The sequence below is a fragment of the Ciona intestinalis genome, chromosome 13 (assembly GCF_000224145.3).
Source record: "Ciona intestinalis chromosome 13, KH, whole genome shotgun sequence".
NCBI classification, from domain to species: Eukaryota; Metazoa; Chordata; class Ascidiacea; order Phlebobranchia; family Cionidae; genus Ciona; species Ciona intestinalis.
In genome coordinates this window covers 358221-371963 of record NC_020178.2, presented here as the reverse complement: position 1 = coordinate 371963, position 13743 = coordinate 358221, and the positions used below count along the sequence as shown (strand labels likewise).

The window sequence follows — 13743 nt, the reverse complement described above, 5'->3', positions numbered from 1 at the left end:
GTATTTTTTATACACCAGACAAACATGGTGTATTCATACACCTTATGCTCACTATTGAGTTATTACATGGGTGTCTTCTTATACACCAGACACACATGGTGTATTCATACACCTCATGCTCACTGTCGAGTTATAACACAGGTGTCTTCTTATACACCAAACATACACACACCTGCAATTACAATATGACATTATCATTTTCAATAAAATACCCATGTACAAAACACACACCCACATATAATATATATACATGTATATATTATATATATATATATATAAATAAATAATTTATACATACTGGTGAAGTGCTAGATTTCCAAGGTATATCATGAAATGGTGAAACTGCCACTCCATCTTTTTCTACAAGAAAACAATATTAGTAGAATAGTAGATAGTATATATATATATACACACCAAAATTGATAATTGTGTATTATGGAAAAAAATAGCAGAAAAGAGCATTTTGTTATAGTTTAATGTAGAAAATGGTTGTATTCTTTCAATAAATAATAGACATATCATACATAAACAATAAAAAAGTAATATACACTACCCGAAATTAATGTTAATTTACGCTATGTCCCGATACATATATACCCTTAGTGTAGCCTATGCATAATATACGTACTATAATAGATTCTGTAATCTAAAGTATTAGGTGTCCCTCTCTCTTCAAGTTGATAAGTCATGGTGCTATGTCTGTGTAGATTTCTAATTGACGTTGTTGCCACAGGTAAAAGCACTTTTTGGAGCTGTTGTAAACGAAAAGCAGCTGCTAACGCCGTGCTTATCTTAATACTAAACGTAGACATACGTCGCGCATGGGGCCTACACACGTGTGCACTGTATTGGAACGCTTTTTTCTAGCTGTTCTAGCAACGACTAGTGATACCGGTTAAAAAATGCATTTCGGGGAGTAATGCAGTCGTTTTTCGACTGTATAATGGATTTTAGACGGTTACTAACAAGTTAAATGCATTGGCCAAGCGCTATTACATAGAAAATGCAAAGACCTACCTTTTATTTTACTTTTTTGTTTGTAAACCAAAAATGCGAGGATAAACAAGTTACATCATCATGCGATACGAATTTAAGTGAAATTTCCAAATAACCAGAGTGTTTTGAGTTATTAACAACGGTCTATGGAATTCCTGGGAATGCGTTTTTTTTAATGCTTTGAGTGTTCTTTGTTTACTACCAAATTGGATGAGAAAATAAGATGAAAAGATGATGGACCATCTTCCCCCACTCTACTATAATATAAAACATGAAATTACAGTACCCTAAATTACATTTTACCTTGCAGCGTTATATTTTTCGAAGATACCATTTTTATGTAAAATAAAATCATAACCTCACATTGTAAACGGTCCAAACATAACTGGAACATTGAAGTTAAGTGAAACGGAACAGAAGCAGAAAACTTCAATGAAAGAATGAATGTAACTTGCTTTATCCTCGCGTGGTGGGGCAACGACACTCGTCGTTATAACACGAAAGTCCTGTTTCGTACACCTTATGCCTGCGTACTAGTTGCCACGTATGTATAACTTTGTGGGTGAATATTTTTGAAGATTTTGGTATATGTATGGCTGATAGCTTGGGCACATACGCCCACAATGTTATAGCAGCGACAAGCCTTGCTCCCCTGGGTTAGAGGCGGGCGCGCTACAAATTATAACGTCGACAGTTACACTATAAAAACCATTACCCTTGTTTAAACCAAACATCCATGAAGTACACTATTGTGTGAAATACAGCCGCACTTTATATAAGGCACCCTTAAAAGGTTATCCTAAACTGCATTGAATGGTAGTTCAAGTTTGCATAATTACGTAAACTAAACAGCAAACGCCACAGTAAAACGGCAGTATTGACACCATTTATCACCTTGTGTGTTTTGGACTCTGAATAATACACTTAGAAGTCGACTTGAAAAGATTTCGGCTGCTTTTATGCATGACTACCGGGCTTCTGTATTTAGAAGTGACTCTTTTTATTTAATCTGTAAATAGATTTTAGCAAATTGCTTTTAAGTTTTATATGTTTTCAAGTTCAAGTTGTTATTCTTTGAAGTTTTATAGTTTCCAAGTTGCTATTAAGGTTTAAAAGCTTTTTTTTCATTTTTCAGTAATTCACTAGCATAAAAATAGTGCTGAACTTAAGTTCCTAGATTTTGATTTTTTGCGTTTATTTGGTAAAAAAGATAGCATTTGATAAAATCTGTGTTTAAAGTGTCTCGCAGCTATGCCAGAACGCTGTTTAAACTTTTAATTAAGCTTCTTTACTGCGTTTCGCATTAAAAACGCCCTGCATACCATTATTATACCTTTAACTAGTTTTGTGAATTTACTTTTAAAGTTTTTTAGTACAAAGTCGTTTTTATCTCGTATAAATTGCCATAATTTCGTAAAATAAAACGTTAGATATAGTAGAGCGGGGGAATATGGGACACCTTTCCATTTTATTTTTTTCCTCCCAATTGGTAGTAAACAGAAAATATTAAAAACAGTTAAAAACCGCATCCTCACGAGAACACGATCAGGATATTTTTATATTATTTGCTAGAGGTGTCCATCTCCCCCCCCCCCCCCACAAAAAACAAATACTTTTGCAACGCTGTTAAATGATTAATTATAGGTCAATTCGCGTTTAGACAAGTAATTTACAGTCTTCACTGTACTGACCTGTCATTGTTTAAGGACAAACACCGTGCCCTAAGATTGCAAATACAAATGCAAACATGCCTTAAAACATTTAGTAAATAAAATCTGACAGCTTGCGGAAAATCACTTTAAAGTTCCCATTGTGTAGTCTGGCTTATGTTGAAAATAGAGCGAATTTTCGGGCGTTTTTGTGCACAGCGGCAAGACTGAAAACAGTATTTATACAGCTACGCAGAGACCATTTATGTATTTGGCTATATGAGCATTTTCTGACCGAGCGGCAATATGCTAAGACCAAACTGGTTCTTAGTTTAAGCGTTAGACGTAACTAGTTTCAAACAAAAAGTAAGAAAGAAATTTTATGAGTTTAATATACAGTTTTACAGCAAGATTTAGCAATAATTAGTTAAACTTATTCCACGACGCGCCTCGCTGTAGGACCGCTCCCCCTTATAAAATGGGACCTAACTGTACGAAAGTAGTTTTTACACCCAAAGGCGTGTTTAACGATTGTCGTTTTCTATACTTATTCAATTATCTTCGCTGTTTTTATTAATATAACCTTCTATATACTATATATATATATACAGTAGGGTGGGGGAAGATGGGACACACTTTAACACTGTTTTCTCGTCCCATTTAGCAGTTAACAATGAACAATCAAACATTTATAAATCTATATCTTCCCGGCTTCCATAGACCGTTGTTAATTGTTTAAAATACAATCAGGATATCTGAATATTATGTGCTGAAGGTGTCCCATCTTTCCCCACCCTACTATACATTATGTTAAAATAATTTATGTCATTCTTACTTTGGCAGACAATATGATACAATTCGACGTTCTTTTAAATCGTTTAGGCGGGGCTGGACTCTCACAAGTTATCATATTTGTTCTGCTTGGGTATTTTAACGTTCCGGGCGGATTTAATGCGTTAGCTACTGTGTTTATTGCCTATATACCAGACTCAAGGTGAAATTAAGTTTGAATAAATGAATGTAACTTGTTAAAATTGTGTGGCAGGCAACGGTAGTTGTTATAACACGGGCGTTCTGTTTCCATACACATTGTATACCAGCTTTTAAGTTATGAATAAATGAATGTATCTAACTTAATTGTTTATCCTTGCGTGGCAGGGAACGACATCAGTCGTTATAACACGGGTGTTCTGTTTCCATGCACATTGTACCAGCTTATAAGTTATGAATGAATGAATGAATGAATGAATGAATGTAACTTGTTGATCTTTGCGTGGCAAGCAACGACAGTCGTAAATATGGGTGTTTTGTTTCACACCTTATACCCGCTTACCAGTTACCGAGTTTGTATAACTTCGTGAGTAACTGATTTTCCTATGTCTGGTAAATTAAACAACCTATAAAAAAAACTCTGGTTTGAAGAAATTGAATTGAGTAAACTTGGCGCGAGGTGTATGAAACAGAACATCTGTGTTATAACGACTGTTGTGCACCGTCATCAAGCGAGGAAAAAGCAAGTTTCATTCATTGAGTCACATACAAAGTTATATTCGGTAACTCGTAAGCGGGCACGGGGCTGATGAATAAAACAGAACACTCGTGTTATAACGACTGTCGTTGCCCCGCCACCCCAAAATAATTAAATACATTTATTGATTCATTTATTCAACAGCATATTAATTACGGCCTTATTAAAAGGTTATCTTATATTGCATTGTATAGTAATTCAAAGTTTGCAGAATACGCATTAGAGCAAACACACGTTTGGCGCTTTATGTAATTTGGACTTTGGATTAGCAACGGAAAATTACCCAACTTTTTTATGCCCGTGGACCGTTGTTAATTGTTTAAAACACGATCAGGAAATTTGGATATTATGTGCTAAAGGTGTCCTATCTTCTCCCACTCTACTACAGTCTAGAAATCAGTCCAAAAACGTTACCCTTTTCTGGCATATATACTTAGTGTAAATCTCATATTTACAGATGCAACGTACCACCGTTAGACAACGCTACAGCTTACCCTAACCTTACAGAACCAGATATTTTAAACTACACGACACCATACGATGCTACTAAACTAGCATACGATACATGTAGCAGGCAAGTGTATAGCTATATAAAATCTAATTTTACACATGTGTGACGTATTCAACTATATGACGTAATAAAATATGACGTAATTTACTATGACGTAATTAACTTTAACCTAAAATGGAGTTTTGCCCATATGTGACGTAATTAACTAATATGTAATCAAGTGTGACGTAAACAACTATGACATAATTCATTTTGACGTAGATAAGTACATTCATCACACCAAACTTTTCCCATGTGTGACGTAATCAAATAAGGACGTAATAAATTATGACGTAGGTACGGGTACGACTTGAATGCATGTAATGGAGACCTGACATGCGTCAATCAATCTTACCCGGTAGTCGTATGCGATAAAGGATATTATTATGATAAAGCAATGTTCACAGAGACCGTGGTCACTGAGGTAGGTAACATATAGTATCTTAACTTAACCCATTAACGATATATTTACTAACTCGTAAGCGTATATTTGTGACATGTAAACTGTAAAGTCGCCATGTATGGTGCGCATGAGGAGCCATGGCGTAACTTATAATACCGTTGGGTAAGAAATACCGCTAACATATCGTGTTTTTACAATTAACAACGATTTTTAGAGCAGTGAAGATACGGTTATAATTATGTAAAAAATATTTTTTACTACAACATTTTTCATGCTTATACATTTTTGCATTGTGAAGTATTACACACTGCTATACAACAGTTTTTAAATTAGATGTTTTATTTTCATATTTTTTTGATGAAATGTAATTTTTCACGCAGACTAATCGCTAAATGGGATTTGTGTAATACTGTTACCGCGCGTGGATAAGTCAATATGATTTTGAAAGACAATATTTGAAAGCAATGTGATTGTAGTAGCTTAACCTTATTTCAAAATACAAATCAAAGTCCAAGAGCTTACGTCGTTTGGCGTAAGTTATATTTACTTTTCACATGCCAATAATAATGCTGTTTTCATTTTGTTTATGATGTTTAAACAGGCAGCTTAAGTTTACACTTCACAAGACACTTAACGAAAATCGCTTAAACCCGGTAGCCACTAATAGGTTGTTTAATTTATCAGCCATACATTAAAAAAATGTCCGCAAATTGGTAACTCGTAAGCGGACACGAGGTGTATGGAACAGAACACCTGTGTTATAACGACTTTCTTTGCCCCGCCACACGAGGATAAACAAGTTACATTCATGCATTTATTGATTACATTTACTAGTTTAATCTAGTATGCGATCGCAAATACCTTGGTTCCCTCTCCACGTCTCTCTACTATGCTGGTATGATGATAGGTTCGATTCTCTTTGGAAACTTTGCTGACATGTAAGAAAAAAACATTTTTCAAAAACTATACGTTATAAGGTCCTACGGCGAGGTATACGCCATGGGTCCTAGGGTACAGGTGAACAGGTCAGAGTTGGCCCATTACCACATTTTAAACTAGATATAGACTCTACTGCGTGGGACAAATTTGAGTTGGTGTAGCCATTTTGGTCCACTAGAAACTGTAAAAAATTATTTTTGGTCTGACCAGAGTCCGTATATAGTCCCAACCAAACTTATACTTTTGCCCCGTTCTTGTAACACCGAAAGACTTGCACAGCTAATTCAATAAATAATTTCAAACCAAAATTTTGCCCAAAAGCCTACTCGTAAGATAGGCATTATAGTATATTTAAAAAAAACGTTATTTTTGCCTGCAGTTATTGCTATTGCCACTATATTTCCTATTATCGTACTAAAGCAGTACACAACTGTTGTTTACCTACAAAAACTAACTGCATTATGATATCAAACTTATCTCTATGACGTAACACTGACATTAATTTTTAAAAACAGGTTTGGGCGCAAACCAACGATGGTGCTAACGTTTATTGGGGTGCTTGGTTCAATGTTTGGGGTTACTTATTCAACGTCCGTTGAAATGTACATGGCGTTTCGCACCGCTACAGCTGCATTTGGTTATGGAACTACTATTGGAACTTTTGTTTACAGTCAGTATATATCACATACACAATTATAAGACCTCTTGTAATTTTGAAAGCAAAAATTTACATGTATTCCTGAAGGTAAATATTAGAACATGCGACTGCCAACAATAGGTACAGTTTTAACATTTGTTTACAGTTCATATACCCTGCTATTATATGAGTTTAAGCAGCTCATACAAGTAGTATTTCAAAAACACAGTTCCTAATTCTAATATGAATGGGAAAAATTTCTGGCAGGCATATTGAAATGCCTAATTTTGTTCTATTTTTTGCATTTAAAGCCCATCGTCGCGTATATTTTAGGGGGCCGTTCTTGCACAAGACTTTCAACGGCAATTGCTTCAACCCAGTGGTATCTTAGGAGTTGTCGAAATTGCCAATCCACAACAAATAATCACCCGCTAACTTATACACGTGGTAACTAGTAAGCGAATACGAGGTGTATGAAATAGAACATTCGTGTCACAACGACTGTCATTTTCCGGCAACGCGAGGATAAATAAGTTACACTCATTCATTTAATAATGCAATTTATTTTGTCTAGTTACTGAAGTAGTAGGAAACAAATGGCGCACTTTCTTTGGCATCGGGTACCAAGTTTTCTTCGCACTAGGATACATGATAATGTCAGGTGTGGCATTTAACTGGAGGAACTGGCATGATAACATGGTATGCACGTTGAATGGAACTTATTTACACTAGGATGGGGAAAGATGGGACACTTTTAACTCTATTTTCTCATCCCATATAATAGTAAACGAAGAACATTTAAAGAATTATAAAACCATATCCTTATGACTCCCATAGACCGTTGTTAATTGATTAAAACACGATCGAATATCTGGATATTATGTGCTAAAAGGGTCCCATCTTCCCCAATCCTACTTAAAGTGAAGCGACGTCCGGTGAGAACGATTGAGACCAATTTTTGCGGGGAGGATATTTTTCTACACTGGCCGTGACACGGTTATGAAGTTTACGGTTATCGAGTTAAATAATAATTAGTGTAAACATATTCATATGTTATGTAAAAATATAGTTACTCACAAAGTTATACATTCGTGATAACTCGTAACCCCGCAAGGGATATGAAATAGAACGTCGTTCTCCGGCCACGCGAGGATAAAGCAAGTTACATTCATTCATTAATTAAAATGCAGTATATTCTATTTTCAGTTGGTAAGCACCTTACTGAGTATACCGTTTCTACTTTTCGCCATCATTGTACCGGAATCGCCACGTTGGTTATTTACGAAGAATAAAGACAAAGAAGGAATTAAGGTAACAGTTTACAAGCCAGGTTTCATATGTGGGTAATATATGCGTTTATGTAATAATAAACGGTGTGTTCACACAAATAATCACCCGCAAAGTTACATACATGGTGACTCGTAAGCGGGAATGAGGTGTATGGTACTCAACACTCATTTTATATACTAAACCATATATGCATTCAGTCATACTTTAGCAATAAAGTTTTCGGTAACTTAATTTATAGCCACGCCTAAGCCAATCTATAGTACTGTTAGAGTAAGATGTATACCGTTAGCACATAATATCCCATATTTCCTGATCGTGTTTCAAACAATTAACAACGCTATAATAAAATCGTAAGAATACGGTTATATAATTCGAAAAAAATATTCTTTGTTTACTACCAAATGGGACGGTAAAACAGAATGAAAACATGTCGTATCACATCAATGCACCGCATGTTTATATCAAACAAAACACATGTTTCTTATAACAGCTGCGAGGTGCCCCGCCACGCTATGTATATAGGGTAAATAAGTCACATTCATTTATTCATATTGTATAGGTGACAAAGTTGTTGGCAAGGATAAACAAAGTAACGATCACTGATGAAGATTGGGAAGAAGCTAGACGAGCCGGAGATGAACAAGAGGTATATAAATAGTAGGGTGGCGGGGAAAAACGGACACCTTTATCACATAATATTCAAGTATCTTGATCGTGTTTTAAACAATTAACAACAGTCTATTGGAGTCGTGAGGATACGGTTTTACAATTCTTTGAATGTTCTTTGTTTACTACCAAATGGGACGAGACACAGATGGTGTATTCATACTTTAACCGAATATTTTTCATTAGAAAGCTAAAGAAGGGACTTCAGAAAGAAAATACACGATAATTGATCTATTTAGACATCGTGGAACGTGCATTATTACCATAAAAGTAATGTTTAACTGGTAAGTTGTACCACGGTTTAATAACAATTTAAATTTTCTTTGTTTACTTCCAAATGGGACGAGAAAATAGAGAAAATAAATAAAATGGTCTCCTATAACTTCCCTACCCTACTATATATATATTATTCACACATTCGTTACCGTAACCGAACAGACAAAATAAAGTTATGTTATGTCACTTATATTTATGTTACAGGTTCGTGAACAGTTTTGTATACTACGGAATTTCATTAAACGCCGGTGCGTTAGCGGGGGATATTTTTGTAAACAACACATTAAGTAAGTAGCACAAGGCTGCTAAAGTAATTGTTTTTTACTATGTATTGGCAAAACTAAGGAAAACTTGATCAAAACATATATAAATATTTCTCTATGATTTGTCCATGGTTTGCCTGTATTTTCATGTTTTGACAAAGAAATATGAATACTATGTGCAAACTGTATCCCTATTACCCCACAGTACAATATGTATGTGGCAAAGACACTTGACGGCAATTGCTCCAACCCAGTAGCACTAATGGGTTGTCCAAATTATCAGCCATACAAAAAAGTGAAAAAAAATCCAAAAAATAATCACCTAAAAAGTAGGTAACTCGTAAGCTAGAATAACGTGGTGTATGAAACAGAACCCCAGTGTTATAACGACTGTCGCTTTTCGGCCACGCGCGGATAAAGTAAGTTACATTCATTTATCATTCTGTTTTCAGACGGAGTAATGGAAATTGGATCCTACGTATTATGCATTTTATTGATGGACAGAATTGGACGACGAATTTTGCTTTCGGGGATGATGTTCTTGTCTGGTATTGGTCTTATTATAAGCCTCGTTGTCAATGAATATAAAGGGAGCAATCAAGGTAAAAGGGATGAATGCAACTTATGTATCCTCGTGTGGCGGGGCGACGAGAGTCGTTATAATACGGGTGTTCTGTTTCGTATACCTCGTGCCCGCTTACGACCACACATATAGTAGAATGGAGGAAAATGAGACACCTTTTGCGTATGTTATCCGAGTATCTAGATCGTGTTTTAAACAATTAACAACGGTCTATGAGATTCTTGAGCATATAGTTTTACAATTCTTTGAATGTTCCTTGTTTACTACCACATGGGACGAGAAAATAGAGTTAAAAGATGTCCCAACTTCCCCCACCTTACTATACTTATTTATCCTCGCATGGCGGGCAAAGAGAAGTGTTATAACACGGGTGTTTTGTTTCGTACACCTCGTGTCAGCTTTTAAGTTATGAATAAATAAATGAATGTAACTTATTTATTCTCTAGTGGCGGGGCAACGACGGTCGTTCTAACATGGGTGTTCTTATTGTATAATATTTTAAATTTGCTTTTCTATAATAAAACCACTTTGTATATTTTCTACAGGTCTTGAAACTTTAAGTTTAGTGTTCGCATTTGCAGCGAAAATTGGGATCTCTGGTTCCTTTGCTATCATATACAATCTAACAAGCGAGCTGTATCCCACTGTAGTAAGGTGGGTTAAGAAAACCTTTTTTTTTATAGCTATTTAGACCTTATGTTGGGCTTATTTTCCACTGGGTTTAAAAATTTACAAAGAACGAGTTTTGTATGAGTGAATGAATGAAGGAAATTTGTTTATCCTTTTGCGTGGCGGAGCAGCAAAAGTTTTATAACACGGGTGTTCTGTTTCATACACTTCTTATCCGCTTACGAGTTACCAGGTATGATACCTTTTTAGGCTGCTGATAATTTAAAAAAAAAACTTTAAGGGACTATACTGGGTTAAAGCAATTACCAAACGATCATTTTAAAACATATTTTCATCACAACAAAAAAATATAGACAAAGTTGACCAAACTTTAAATTATTTTATAGAAGCAATGGTGTGGGAGCGGGATCATTAATGGCGCGTGTCGGTGGAATAATTGCGCCATTTTTGATCGCTTTGCAAGATGATGTAACATGGTTGCCTAACGCTATTTTCGGAATATTTGGTAAACTATTTTAAAGTATAATGTGCTCATATTTATACTGTATATTTATATGTATGTATATTACGTAAACAAAACGTTACCTATATCAGAATTAGATATTCTGATAAAAATAACTTCTATATTCTCGCGTCGCGGGGCAAAAACAGTCATAACACGGGTGTTCTGCTTCATACACCACTTGCCAGCTAATGGATTACTACGAATGTAAAATTATGGGTGATTGTTTTTATGTTTGACTAATTTAGACAACCATTAGTGACCAATGAATTGAAACAAAAGCTCTTACCCAAAGACACACATACTCTAAATGAGTCTAAAAAGTACAGTAGTACAAAACTGTATCGCATTTTTTTTACTTTATAGCTCCGTATGTGGTTTATAATTTAGACAACCCATAAAGGGCCACTGGGTTGAAGCGATTACTTGCCTAGCTAAACAACACGCAATACTCAAAGAATACATATAGTAGGGTGGGGGAAAACGGGACACCTTTAGCACAGAATATCTGAATATCTTGATCGTGTTTTAAACAATTAACAACGGTCTATTAGAGTCGTGAGGATACGGTTTTATAATTCTTTAAAATTTTTTTTCAACTACCAAATATGACGAAAAATAGAATGATAAGGTGTCCCATCTTCTCCCACCCTACTACATATCAGTATCAGCAGCATTAAAACTTTAACCTTTAACTTTTACTACAGCTTTATTAGCTGGGCTCGCATCTTTGACTTTCCCCGAAACAAACGGTCATAAAATGATGGAAACAATTGAAGAAGCCGAAATATTTTATAAAACAGGGAAAATAATCAGTTGGGATGAAAGTGTATCTAGGTACGTGGTATTTAATGGTATTTTTAACTGTACAAGTAGGGCCTACATTGTATATATATATATTATATACGGGTGAGGTCCTATATACTATAAGGCGTGGATATGCATGAGGTTTTAAGATTTAGACCAGAGTTTGCACGTTGGCACATTTAGACCACATTTGGGCCAGAGTTGGCACACCCTTGTAAAAACATGGCACATTACCCTTAAATACACATATTGTATTTTTAAAACTATAAGTATATTCTGTATGGGTGAGGTTCTACGGGCAAACGAGGTAATATGTGGGGCCTTGGGATTTAGGTCCATTACCCTAAGCAAAATACATAATCCATGTTTTATTCTCTTTTCTCGTCCTATTTGGAAGTAAACAAAGAATGTTTACAGAATTATAACCGTATCTTCACGACTCTAAAAGAGCGTTGTTAATTGTTAAAAACACGATTAGGAAACATGGGATATTATGTGCTAACAGTATTCATCTTACCCCACAGTACTATAATTTATTTTAGTTCTAATGACGTCAGTATGGAGAAGAGCGACGTGGGACATGACAACGCAGGGTTCTCATCTATCGGGGAAAACGAGACAAAAACTGCAAAATTTTAATTCCCCCCCCCCAAAAAAAAAATAACATTCCAAGCATTTTTAGTATTTTAACGTGATAGTGCTTTTAGATTTAGAAATTTGTAGATTTTTGTCAAAATTTTGTTATGTGTATAGTAGTGTTTTGGAAGATGGGACACTTTTTTATTCCATTTTCTCGTCCAACTTGGTAGTAAAAAAAAGAATATAAAACCGTATCCTCACAACTCATATAGACTGGTTTACTTATTTAAGATACGGTCTTCAAATACGCTAAGGATATTCGAATATTATGTACTAAAGGTCATAATATCGTCCCCCACCCTACTATATATCTACAAAGGTAGCGGCATCGAGCATTGAACCATGCATTCTTTGGTTACGATTTTGTATTTTAAACTGTGTATCACAGTACAATTTAACGTATTTGCAACGTAAAAGTGTAATAGCGTTTAGACTAATACACTGTATGTATATAACATGCGCATAGTAAATACCACATACGTCCGCAATGGTAGCAGCGCAGAGCCTTGAACCTACAACCTATATGCCCACCGCTGTACAAAAGCGAAAGTATAAACACGCGATGGAGTTGCTATGTCAGACTGCAATGTCATATTTCACAAATACTTATAGTCATTTTAAAATTGACTTAAGTTATAAATACTGTATACACCTAACAGAATTGGTAAACCGATATTTAGTAGGGTGGGGAAAGATGGGACACCTTTTTGTTAATTCGAGACCTGTTACTATTCGGTAGTAAAAGAAAATGTAAAGAATTATAAAACCGCATCCTCATGGCTTCCAAAGACCGTTGTTAATTGTTTAAAACACGATCAGAATGTTTGAATATTATGTGCTAAAGATGTCCTGTCTTACCCCATAGTACTATACACCTGGCAGCAACAACATATTCTGATTGTATTAGACTACTAACCTCTGTAATGTAGTCTTGTGTTTCAGCTGTTTAATCTATCTAACTTAAACTGCATGTAAAAGCGTAGCTAACTTAAAACTCATTCTACAAGCAAGACTAATAACGAATGAAGAAACGCCGGATTTTCAAGATTTTCTCATTTTTTTAAAACTTTTTCCGCTCCTCCTCGGAAAAAAAACGAAGATAAAGTAAAAAGAAAGAAACAAACTATACTCTGCTCCATGGAAAAGCGGTAAACGCGCCTGCCTTCGGCGCAGAGTCTACTGATTCAAGCAACGCTGCTACCATTGTGGGCGTATGTGTCCTTGGGCAAGATACTTATAACGGTAGTTGTCCTAACCCAGTGGTCACCAATGAGTTTTCCAAATTGTCATCCTAAAATAGTTACCTACAAAGTTACGTAAATGGTAACTCGTAAGCGGGCAAGAGGTGTATAAAACAGAACACCCGTGTTATAACTCTGCCATTG

At 35.4% G+C, this 13743-nt stretch overlaps 2 protein-coding genes across 2 annotated transcripts in view; one reads left to right on the top strand and one right to left on the bottom strand.

The window, feature by feature from the left end:
- LOC100176278 (inorganic pyrophosphatase-like) overlaps positions 1–6051 on the bottom strand; it is a 13523-nt gene extending 7472 nt beyond the window's left edge. Inside the window, exons 1-3 of the mRNA XM_009862324.3 lie at positions 5988–6051; positions 629–752; positions 299–360 (exon numbers count right to left, since the gene is read on the bottom strand). Of these exons, the coding sequence (XP_009860626.2) occupies positions 299–360; positions 629–689 (123 nt within the window). The 5' untranslated portion in view covers positions 690–752; positions 5988–6051. The remainder of the gene's footprint in view (positions 1–298; positions 361–628; positions 753–5987) is intronic.
- LOC100186494 (organic cation transporter protein-like) lies at positions 3470–12367 on the top strand. Its single transcript, XM_009862360.3, has 15 exons — positions 3470–3639; positions 4631–4747; positions 5021–5147; positions 5961–6064; positions 6581–6735; positions 7277–7401; positions 7909–8013; positions 8552–8638; positions 8845–8942; positions 9139–9221; positions 9650–9799; positions 10326–10434; positions 10797–10915; positions 11620–11749; positions 12262–12367. The coding sequence occupies exons 1-15, from the start codon at positions 3494–3496 to the stop codon at positions 12356–12358; spliced, it is 1752 nt and encodes a 583-aa protein (XP_009860662.1). The 5' UTR covers positions 3470–3493; the 3' UTR covers positions 12359–12367.
- The last annotated feature ends 1376 nt before the right edge of the window (positions 12368–13743 follow it).